At 38.6% G+C, this 12,276-nt stretch overlaps 1 protein-coding gene and 1 pseudogene across 9 annotated transcripts in view; both read left to right on the top strand.

Moving 5' to 3' along the window:
* The window catches only part of JHY (junctional cadherin complex regulator), a 90,146-nt gene that overhangs the window by 64,395 nt on the left and 13,475 nt on the right, over positions 1 to 12,276 (top strand). For 4 of the 9 annotated variants that reach the window (XM_003910853.5, XM_009187536.4, XM_017949020.3 and 1 more), the window contains exons 7-9: positions 3,662 to 3,742; positions 4,527 to 4,655; positions 6,425 to 6,898. In XM_003910853.5, coding sequence (XP_003910902.2) covers positions 3,662 to 3,742; positions 4,527 to 4,655; positions 6,425 to 6,622 — 408 coding nt within the window. In that variant the 3' untranslated portion in view covers positions 6,623 to 6,898. Of the gene's footprint in view, positions 1 to 3,661; positions 3,743 to 4,526; positions 4,656 to 6,424; positions 6,901 to 11,171; positions 11,241 to 12,276 lie in introns of those variants that run through there. The other 5 variants (XR_001895227.3, XR_001895228.3, XM_017949021.3 and 2 more) reach the window with 3 other exon arrangements.
* Positions 7,329 to 8,592, top strand: LOC101020870 (annotated as a pseudogene).

Below are 12,276 nucleotides of genomic sequence, written 5' to 3'. Positions count from 1 at the left end.
CAAAACCACCATACAGGTGGCATATGTGAGAAAAGGAACAAATTTTCAATTGTGAAATATAAGTTGTCTGAGTTCATTCACCCACTGAAAATTGGTAAAGGTTTTAAAATGTGATAATACCCAGTATAATCAAGGTTTGGACGAAAAGAGCGATCTTATGGCTCCATTGCTAATTAATTGATGGCCTTAAACATATTCATTTTATTTCAATAATTCTACTGCTATTAACTTATCTCAAAGAAATAATCAAGTAGCCCAGAAAAACAATGCTTAACCTAGGACAGCTTAAATGTTCCACATTTAGAGGAATAAACAGTCCCACAAAACTAGATGATAGAATGTTATGCATAAAACTCACATTAAAAAATATATATACTGACAGAAAAATGTACTGTAGTACTAAAATGCTTAGAAAAAATAAGAATTTGGGCTGGGCGTGGTGGCTCACCGCTGTAATCCCAGTACTTTGAGAGGCCCAGGCTGGCAGATCACCTGAGGTCAGGAGTTCGAGACCAGCCTGGCCAACATGGTGAAACCCTGCCTCTACTAAAAATACAAAAATTAGCCAGACATGGTGGCGGGCGCCTGTAATCCCAACTACTTGGGAGGCTGAGGCAGGAGAATCGCTTGAAACCGGGAGGTGGAGGTTGCAGTGAGCCGAGATCGCACCATTGTACTCTAGCCTGGATGACAGAGTGACACTCCATCTCAAAAAAAAAAAAGAAAGAAAGAAAAAAGAAAAAAAAATGAAATGAAAAAAATAAGAATTCATAGTGAATGGACAATTGTATAAAAGTATGAACAGACAGATATAATGGAGAGGCAGCAGCTCTTGTGGTTGTGCTGAGTGGTGACTTCTGTTTTCTGAAAGGAGATGTATGACTTTGAAATACCCTTCAATGAACAATGTGTCTTCTGCATACTTTAATGTTACTAATTTTTTAATGATTTTAGTCCAAAGCCTTCTTTAAGAATCTTGTTTCACTTTTTAAAATTAGAATTAGAGTATTGACTATAAATGTTTAACATTCTAATGGGGCAAATTCTATTTACAGAACTTGGAATCCTTGCAGTGTAGAAGTGTTGCCCATATAGCGCATCATTTTGGCCCTTTTAAATTATTAATGCAACATGAAAGTGCTGAGATGTTAGGAATATTGCCTTCAGTGGGCAAGTAACACAATTACCATTTACAGTGATTTCTGAAATATGAGTTCATTCTTCTTACATACAAATTAATCCACAAGTAGGTGATTGCTAGCACTGGTGGTTCCACAGCTCAGAACATCAGAACCAGTATTGTGATTCTCTTTTTTCCCTGGCTACAAAATTGCTGCTGCAGCTCCAGCTCCAGGAATCACATCCTTATTTGAGCCAAGAAAAAAGGAAGGGGAAGGGGCTACCACAGCCTTAAAGCTTTCCAAAATATACACTGTACCCAACGAACTTTTGCTTAGACTTCATGGGCAAGAGCTCAGTGCTGAGGAGTCAGTGCTGGAGAATGTTTGTCTTTTGAACATCGACAGTGGGAAGTGGCAGTGGAGAAGTGAATTGGGATGACTCTGGGTACTCAGTAGACCACAGTGAGCAGGACATGTTCTTGTAGTGGTTGATACAGTGTGTTTATACAAGTTCATTTTTAAGATTGGAGAGTTATATGCAATAATTATATCTAATATGAGAAAATGTCCTATATTAAGTCTCTGGACTATCTCTGCTAAGTTTTGTCTTAGAAAAGGGCAAGTTAGATGTATATCTTAGGACTTAATAATTAACAGGAGCGCAGCTGGTCGCGGTGGCTCAGACCTGTAATCTCAGCACTTTGGGAGGCCGAGGTGGCTGGATCACTTGAGGCCAGGAGTTTGAAACTAGCTTGGCCAACGTGGTGAAACCCTGTCTCTACCAAAAGTACAAAAATTAGACAGTCTCATAACCTGGCCTCAAACTAAATAAATAGATAAAATTTTTAAAATGGAATAATTAACAGGAGATTTCAAAATTGATAAAATTCTGTGCTTTGTCATTAACATATAGACAGGGACTAACATCCACAGTTAAGTACACGACAGCTGCTTCTTCAATGTGGCGGATTTTTCTCCATTTTAAGCAGTAACTTACATGTGCCTTAAGAAACTACTGTCATCCAGCCACCTCTTTTATATTGTCTTTCCCATCCTTCCCAAAAAGGAAGTCAAATTAATTAACAAACTGAAATTTCAAAAGGATGTGAGTTCCCTGTAAGGGGAAGTAGTGAGTCTAAACTTCAGGGGATTTTTTGTGTTTTTTTGTGTTTTTTTTTTTTTTTTTTTTTTTCTTAAAACAGAGTCTCGCTCTGTCAACCCAGGCTGGAGTGCAGTGGTGCAATCTCGGCTCACTGCAACCTCCGCCTCCCAGGTTCAAGCGATTCTCCTGCCTCAGTCCCCCAAGTAGCTGGGATTACAGGTGCCTCCCACCATACCTGCCTAATTTTTGTATTTTTAGTAGGGACAGGGTTTCACCCTGGCCAGGCTGGTCTCGAACTTCTAACCTCAGGTGATCTGCTCACTTCAGCCTCCCAAAGTGCTGGTGTTACAGGCATGAGTCACCATGCCCAGCCTAAACTTCAGTTTTAATTTTGAAAGCAGTGGTTTGGGGGATATCTTAATCTATCAGGGGATAGACAGGCAGTAGAATATTAGGGTTTTTTCCTGCCTATTATTGTGCTCAGGTGCCATGATCTAATCAGTCAGTTGTCTCACTTTCTTGCTGTCCATCCTTTTAAATAGGCAATACTAATAAGAGTTATCATATTAAATTCTGTGTGCCCTTCAACATATCTGAAATCACACTGACTGAACAAAATGAGTTTCTTAGTGAGTCTTGCCAAGACTCTCAAATGCTTACTTTTCTTTTGAATATTATAAATGGATTATAATTGTTTTTCCCTTAAAATTATCTTTTTCCCCCAATAATCAATAGCAAAACTTGAAAGGTTGGTACCTTCTTCTCTTCTGGAGTGTCTCTAACAGATAATGCTGTGACATCACTGGACAGGGTATTCTCTTTTTGAAGCACTGTGTTTATCTGATGCGTTTCGATGCTTTCTTCCAGGGAAGTTATTTGGCTCAGCAAACTGTCTAAGACTGGACAAAATGGTAATAGGAGCAGTGGCAAAGTAATAACATATATGTTGTGTTAAAAACGTTAATAGCAAGGGCCAGGTGAAGTGGCTCACATCTGTAATCCCAGCGACTCAAGAGGCTGAGGTGGGAGGATCACTTAAGCTCAGGAGTTCAAGCCCAGGAGTTCAAGACCAGCCTGGGCAACATAGCAAAATCAGGTATCTCCAAAAAAATTAAAATAAAAAACATTCATAAGAAAACAGGACATCACTAGCTTGAAAACTTTTATTTGTAATTTCAGAATTTCAAGTTTCTTTATTGCAGAAGTGGAAAAGTGAAAATATGTTAGCTAACCAGCTACAAATTACCAAAGAGACTATTACCAATAACTACCACTAAAATGGAAGAATTGTCTGGAAATGCAGCCATTCTCTGACAGTGCACACAGGCTTTCATTATTTTCCTTCTTACTTGATGTGGCTATGACACCTTTCGGAGTGGTAGGAGTAGGGGGACACACAAGTCCTTAAAAGAAACTGTTTCTGTGGTTGTATTTTTAGAACAGCAAGCTGAAAGGTTATCAGAAAAGAGACGTGAAGCTTGGAGGCCTCGGACCTGACTTTGAGTCCATCAGAGACAAAGTGAGTGAGATGCACATACAGTGTTTCCAGACCTGACTCAGCCCATCTGTCTGTTAGGAAACTTTATGAAGACGCACCCCCAGAATTAAGCCCTAATTCAAATGTCTCACTCTGAATAGAGACCCTTCCGAAATAACATTGGTATAGAGACCCGGACACGCCTCTTGCCTTAAAATAAAAATATGTAGCCCATGTTGTTATATGTATGTATCTTTCGGTTAGTTTTGAAGGCCTGCACGGCACAGTGGGACCCGTGCACATGAAAATAAATGTGTATGTTATGTGGTCGTTGGTCTTTCCCACTAGTTATCTTGATAATCGTGAAGAGTGGCTACAGAGAAGACACTTAGAGGAAGAGTTTCCCAACCCCTGAAAAGTGCATCCACTTTATTCTCTTTCCTCTAGTGAAAGGAGATCTTCATTTAATGTGTTTTAACTGCAGTTGCACTCAAGGCATAAAAAGAGAGTATAGTTCAAAGTTGGAAGCAAAAATGAAAATAAATTGGGTAAATGCAACAAAGAAGGTTCTGAATGTGATTTAGCCCCTGTTAAGGGCATACTGGGCGTGCTATTGCAGTGAGGTGCCTCCTCACAGAGAGACTATTTCAAGGAGAAACAATTAACTTAACCATTTCACTGCTGCCACCTTACTCTAGGTGATCCCATTTCTCCTGTACAGCTGATAAGATATGCCCAGTATACCGAAACCAGGGCATCGCTTTAAATAGAGAGCAGAGAGAAGTAGCAGCACCTGGATTCATCATAACTTTGTTTCTCTGAACAGATGCAAAAATTAATACACCAAAAGGAATATGCAAAACAAGTCAAGGAGTACAACATGAAGACACTATCCGTTCTATCAAAACCACAAACAGAAAAAGCTCAAAATAAATCTGCTATCCCTCGGCAGAAGGTAAGAAATTCTCAACAAGGCATTTATTTTTTCAATCAGAATTAAAAGGAAACTTTTATTACCGCTCTGGTTTTTTTTTTTTTTTTTTTTTTGATTAGCAACAGGGTCTTGCTGTCTTGCCCAGGATGGTCATAAACTCCTGGGCTCAAGCTATCCTGCCAACTAAGCCCAAAGTGCTGGGATTACAGGCAGAGCCAACACACCCAACCTGTTTTCTTGTAACTTAAGAAAAACCTGCCCATGTTTTTTGGAACACAGGAGATGTTTTAACTACTTCCATTCCTGTAGCTACCCATCATTCACAAATAGCAATGCAATAGTCACACACACACACACACACACGCACACACACGATGCTGTAAAGTTAACCTTTATTTTTCCTGAAGTGATTGTCTCCACGTCTTTTCTTCCAAGAACAGTATTTTAAATTTGTCACACATAAAAATTGAATAATCATGTGATTTCTTAAATGAGCAAGCTTCATCATCAATTTTATTTTGTATCATTAAATAAACTTTAAGGCAGTCGTTGTCTTCTTGCTGCTTATATGTCAAAGAAAAGACACATAATCATTGTTTCTCTCAACTTCATTCCCCTACACTTTCCGTAAGGATTGTAGTATATAAGTTCCTCTATTGAAGAAAAATGATTTCATGGAATACAGAATGTTCTCCCTCTCAGATGGCATCAACCATCAGTCATGATGTGAATGAAATAAGTACACAGAGCTTTGCAGTACAAGTCTCTGCCTCAATTGATCTATCCAGTCCCTGTAAGGACACGGGACCCTTTGCACGAGGAACAAGAGATCCTTTGGTGCCTGCAGGAATTTGTACTTCATGTTCTCTTTCACAGACCATCATATTTTCTATTTATTGCCTTTCTTCCTCAGACCTTGAAGACCTCAATCCACTTGATTGAGTTTCTATGGTGGTACTTTTTCTTTTTTCTCTAATCCCTTATTTTTTCATGAAGTGTTTCAAGGCAACAAACCTATAATTAGAAATATCTGTAACCTTCACCTACATGCACTGAGAAGTCTAGACTTTTCCTTTCTACATTTTAGAGGTTTTTTTTCCCTCTTGCAGGACTGAAAGCGTACAATCCATTTGTATTTCAGCTATCAACAATCTCTTACTAAAATGCAAAACTGTTATAAAGGCAGGTTTAGAAATCCTATTTAGTGATCTCATTTTTATTGTAATGCCTTTCATAACTGACATCACTGAGAAAAAGACTGCGTTTTTCAGCATCTAGATTGCTATAGAAAGGAAAAAAATTCAACCTCAAATGCTTTCTAGATCCTAGGAACAAGAATATCTGGTATAATGATGGGAGCTCAAGTGTATGTAAACTACAGTGATGTCTTTGGTCTCAAGCTGTAACAAGTCTTCTTTGGATAGAAAGGTCTATTAATATCTCCTTAATAGAAGTTTGGCTTTACTAAGACTTCCAGAAACTAAGTAGACCAAACACATAAGAAGGAACACTTGAAGGAAACTCAGTTTTATGACAAAAGCATCCAAAGGACACAACTGTATGTATTATTCTTCAACTCCTTTTTTCCCACAATATATTGTTTTGGGGCTAATATATTTTGTTTAAACTGTGTGTTATATTGCATTATTTGATCTCCATTTCCACCAATGTCTTAGTAAGTTATAGTGATTTTTCTCCATTTATATTATGAACAAACATTTCCTAGATTTTATTTAAGGAATCCAGGCTCACTTCACATTTCAAATAAAATTTCATCTTTATGCGTTTAGGCTTTGGAATACGCTAAGACCATCCCCAAACCCAAACCATCAAATCTGACTCATCAAGCATCAAAGGAACAAAAAAACCCAACCTATGCTGGGAAAGAAGAAAGTTTACCTGAAATCTCACTGCTGGAAATACTACAGAACAGACACGAAAGGGAAAAACAGGCTGTGGCTGCTTTCAAAGTCCTTCACATCGTATAGATAACATTTAATAGGAAGGAGACCAAAATTGGTCCAGGAATGGATGCGGAGAAAAGAAATGCCACCCACCTTCTCTGCGTTGAGAGTAATGGCTTATTATTATCATCTATCTGCAGTCCATGCTTGCTTTCTGCAGGATTTAAAATATGAGGCCCAATTGGATTATGGTGCCATATTTTACTTTCTAGGAAGAAATTTTTTTTAATTATTTATTTTCAAATCAGTTAGAATTGGAGCTGAATAATAACTAGAGAATAAAGCTTTTGGTTTTATATTGATCTTTTGATTTCTTAATCTCTACCCCATTCCTTAGCGTAATGGAAACCTTAAAGTTACCCAGAAATAAATGTAGCTGTGTTTCTCTCTTACCTTCCTAGTAAGAAAAACAAGTGTAAACACTTCAGTTTCTCCTAAAATGAACTCAGTCATCCGTAAATTTTGTGATAACATTTCAAAATGTTACTAAAATCTCCAAGTTTGGCAAAGGGCATATATATAAAGTTGAGGCCCCGGTGGCTCACGCCTGTAATCCCAGCACTTTGAGAAGCTGAGGCAGGTGAATTGCTTGAGGCCAGGAGTTTGAGACCAGCCTGGGCAACATGGTGAAACCCCATCTCTACTAAAAATACAAAAATTAGCTAGGCGTGGTGGTGCATGTCTATAGTCCCAGGTACTCAGAAGGCTGAGGCACGAGAATCGCTTGAACCCAGGAGGCGGAGGTCACAGTGAGCCGAGATTGTGCCACTCCACTCCAGCCTGGGCAACAGATCAAGACTCTGTCTCAACAACAGCAACAAAAGGTTCCTGCCCTGACACATTCTCTGGTCGGGGTCTCAGGGATGTGAAGACAGCTGGCTGCCTGTGTCTTCACCGACCATGCTGTCCTGGGTGGCGCTTTCTGCCACTGCCACAGTGGCCCCCTCTCTGTAGAATGCAGGTTTCCTAGGTCCAGGGGTATTGCAGGCGACAAGGACCTTTCACACAGGGCAGCGACTCCTTGCCCCTCTACCCCCTCTTCCTTCCTTTTCCTATAGAGGAAAAGTTCATTTGGGGCTGATCCCTGAGGAATTCTTCCAATTCCAATTTCTTTATCCTAAAAGCAGTGTAACAGGACACTATGTGCTCCAAAATGGGCTTATCTTGTATGCTTTATCCAAAGAAATATACATGATTACCACAGAGACCTTCTCTACTATATCAAGAGTAGGGTTACTTTCTGTAATTTAAAAATATGGTGCCCCTATTGAAGAATCTGCTTATAAACTCAATGAGCAAGATACTGCCCAAACTAGAAGAGGTGAAGCAGGCTTCCATCAAACAAATCCAGGATGCAATTGATTTGGAGAAGTCGCAGTGCTCACTGGTTCAGAAGCACCATTACCTTTTTGATGTGCAGAGGAATAACATTGCTATGGCTTTGAAGGTTACTTACTGGGAATGACTGCATAGAGTGTATAAGGAAGTAAAGAATCACCTGGACTATCATATATCTGTGCAGAACATGATGCGTTGAAAGGAACAAGAGCGCATGATAAATTGGGTGGAGAAGCACGTGGTGCAGAGCATCTCTGCACAGCAGGAAAAGGAGACAATTGCCAAGTGCATTTGGGACCTAAAGCTATTGGCAAAGAAGGTTCATGCCCAGCCAGTTATGTAAATGTATCTATCCCAATTGGGACAGCCAGAAACAGTTGACTGACTAATGGAAACTAGTCTATGTGGCGAAATCTTTCTCTATTGCCCTCTACTGAAGTAGATAGTTTCTATCTCCTAAAAATGAAACATTTGTTCACTATACTGAGAGAACTCAATCTGTTGGCCAGTCAGATGTTTCCCATCCTTCTTACTGGGCATTTGAGTTGTTCCATGATCACTTTTTTTATTGTTTTTTGTTATTATTGTTGTTGTTTTTAGACGGACTCCTGCTCTGTCGCCCAGGCTGGAGTGCAGTGGCACAATCTCGGCTCACTGCAAACTCTGCCTCCTGGATTCAAGCGATTCTCCTGTCTCAGCCTCCTGAATAGCTGGGATTGCAGGCGTGCACTACCACGTCTGGCTAATTTTTATACTTTTGGTAGAGACAGGGTTTCGCCATGTTGATCAGGCTGGTCTCGAGCTCCTGATCTCAGGTGATCCACCCACCTTGGCCTTCCAAAGTGCTGGGATTACAGGCATTAGCTACTACGCTTGGCCCTATGATCGCTTTTGAATAAGCGGTTTGCCTTTATTAAATCTTGGTGCCTGACTAAAGATTACCAGGTTATAGTTTAAATTTGTAATTAATTCTACCATCTTGCAATAAAGTGACAATTGAATGAAATACAAATAAATAAAAGAAATAAAGTTGAAGAAAATGAAGGTACATCTGGTTGTGCCTGCTCAGATAGAACAAATCCTAATGTTGTTCTAAGAGAGCATCAAGACATTAGTTAGAAACCCTCCAACAAGTCCAGAAACACCTGATGCAGGCACCTCTGAGAGACACACTTTATCAAAGCTCCTTACTCCAAGTACATAAATTTGCTGGCCATCTTACCATCACAAATATCTTAAAATATTGTCAAATGTGTGTTTTCACACACACACACAAATAGATAAGACAAAAGCATTCCATAGTTTACTGCTGAATACAAATGTCAATAAATATTTTTTAGTTTTTTAACCTTTTTTAATATTGCAAGAATTCCCAGTCTTAAAATAATTACTGGAGGGTTTAATTTTTTTACTTTCTTCCTTATATTAGATGGACATTACATTTTTAGATAGGCATATTCAGAAGTGGATATTTTGAACATCAATTTGGGGCAAATCTGTTTATCTATACGTGTATTGTAAGGACTGCTTTGGAAATTTACTCCTATGTTGTATATATTTTACATGTACTGGAATGTAGCGTAAAAGGTGCCCATACGAAACCTTCTCTTAAAACTGAAAGCAGTTAGAATTGAGAGTCTGCAAAGTAACAAGTATCTGAAGATAAACAGAAAACTGGTGAATCATGTTTCAGTGAGATTTGGAAAATGTAATATATGAGGCATTAGACTCAGGAAAATCACAGGCCAAAATGCTCCTAAAATGTATTTGTAAGAGAAGAGGCCTCTTCTGGGTGCAGGAAGACATTTCTAGAAATATGAGGTAGAATGAATAACCTTCATTAATTGTTTCCGAAATGGCCTTAAATTCTAACTTAATCTGGAAGAGAAAAAGAATGCATATAGAGACATTCGTATTTAAAGGGACAGGGTAAAAAATTTTAAATATTCCATTTGTATTAGAATATCTTAAAAGAATTTAGAGCTTGGAAAGAGTTTATCACATTCAACTGCCAGTTTTTCAGAAGAGGAAATGGAGGTGAAGAGAAAGGCTACATGACTCGAAGTCCATCAGTCCTACTGAGAGTAATGGGAGGGTAGCCAGGTCTGAACCTCCCATCCTTCAACACCAGGAACAGTACTGTTTATTTGTCGATGGAAGGAGGTTGTCCTTGTTTCTCCGTGTGGACAAGCAACATATAGTTGCTATGAATTTCTATTTTGGACCTGAATTTCCACCAAGTTCAGTTTTTAGAAATATGCATTACTATGTACCTAATACTTTTTTAGCATGTACAATCTGCCAACTCTTTACTACATTGATAAAATTAGAATACACATATAAAGCAACTCAAACTTAGAAAATGACCAATAAAAGAGACACTATTTATTTTCTTTTTTCCAGAACATTTCAAAAACTTCCCATACTGTTTTTCTGTTAGCTTAATCATTGTTAAATCCTTCACTTTCACACCTACTGTCAAGAACCCAAACTTAGCTGAAGCAGCTTAAGTGATTCAGTTCCCATCAAACAACATTCAACAGGATTCTTACCTCCCAGGCAACTCTTTACTATCCAGTACATAAGACTTGAGAACAATAAATTTCTTTATATAGTGCCATGTGGCATCTAAAATAACTTTGGCTAGGAAATAAAATATATTTGCTGAAAGTTTGGGGTTGAAATCAAAGAATGGATCAAAGTGGCCCTTCATTTGGCTCCACATCATCTCACAATAGTGAAATATAGCAGAATGTCACTGAACTACCATAATACTAAGGGGAGACATTTTGCAAAAACAGGGAATGACAAACACGTTTTTTGCTCCTGTTTTAAAGTAAATTGTACTAATGACAACAGTAGTGATCTTTTATAGGCCCAAATTGGATCAGTGATCAATTTTGTAGCATTTCTGTTTCAAATATTCAAAAACAAAAAATAATCGAATTAGAAAACAAAAAACTTCAAACTTAAGTGATGTAATGATGGCGCCCCTGTATTTGACTAGATGTTATATACATGCCATTGAAAGACACAGTACCCAATCTGCCTAATGTCTATAAACTGGTGCAAATAAAGGACATTTAAACCATGTATTCTCACTTATTAAAGCCTCCTTTTAATTGTGTTTTTCCATCTTGAGTTTCCAACAAGAGCATCCTCTTAAAGGGAGCTTTTTTTTTTTACAAGTAGCTGAATTTAATGACAGCTGTCTTCCTGATATTGTTTTGTATAGTAAGGAGTCTCTTGGGAGTTATCCAGAAACCAAGTCAAGAAAAGACAATGTTGAGGAACAAAATAAAAGGTAAGCCTAGCAGAGGCACTGATGCCTAATGGTTCCAATTGGGGCCTTATTATTGGTTAATGAATCATTGTCAAAACATCACAGCAAGCATGAACGTGCACAGTCTAGTCTATAGTGAGAAAATGACTCTTCATCCCAACAGTTATTAACTGGGAGTTGTTTGAAAACACGTCCGGTAATTATAACAACACTGGAGCTAATTGAGAACTTTGTGTTGATAGCAAATGGCCCGCAATAGCAGACTAGATAACTCAGAGGGGATTCTTCTTTAATTACTTATTGAAAAATAGCAGAAAATGAATTGGATGTGGGCGATAGTCTGCAGATATCAAGACAAGTTTTGCTAATTCTATCCCAAGATGTGCTTCAAAATGTATCTGTTACCATTATATTAGAAGCAGCATTTGAAAATGTGAAGTTCCTAAGTAAAAATCAGGGTTGCTTTCCTAAATATGCCTTTTTTAAGATTACCTTTTCCTAGTTGGGCACAGTGGCTCACTCCTGTAATCCCAGCACTTTGGGAAACTGAGGCGGGTGGAACACGAGGTCAGGAGATTGAGACCATTCTGGCTAACACAGTGAAACCTCGTCTCTACTAAAAGTACAAAAAAACTAGCCGGGTGTGGTGGCGGCGCCTGTAGTCCCAGCTACTTGGGAGGCTGAGGCAGGAGAATGGTGTGAACCCGGGAGGTGGAGCTTGCAGTAAGCCGAGATGGCGCCACTGCACTCCAGCCTGGGCGACAAAGCGAGACTCCGTCTCAAAAAAAAAAAAAGATTACCTTTTCCTGTTAGAGTAAGAATTAGACTTGAATAATATACATTTCATTCTAACAGTCAAGTATTCATAGGACGACTGTAGGAATTCTCCCTAATGCTAACTGTGTTTCCACAATTTCTATTCCTAATGGGTAAAAACAAGGAGACACAAAGATACAGAAATGCTCCATTTGCCTCTTTAGTTGTTTTCCCAGTCAGGAAAGGATTTAAAACTGTAGCATGAAGTGAAATTTTTGAATGACTGTGGATTTTGTTTATC

This window comes from Papio anubis, chromosome 12 (genome assembly GCF_008728515.1).
Source record: "Papio anubis isolate 15944 chromosome 12, Panubis1.0, whole genome shotgun sequence".
NCBI classification, from domain to species: Eukaryota; Metazoa; Chordata; class Mammalia; order Primates; family Cercopithecidae; genus Papio; species Papio anubis.
This window is presented reverse-complemented; position numbering and strand designations above follow the sequence as displayed.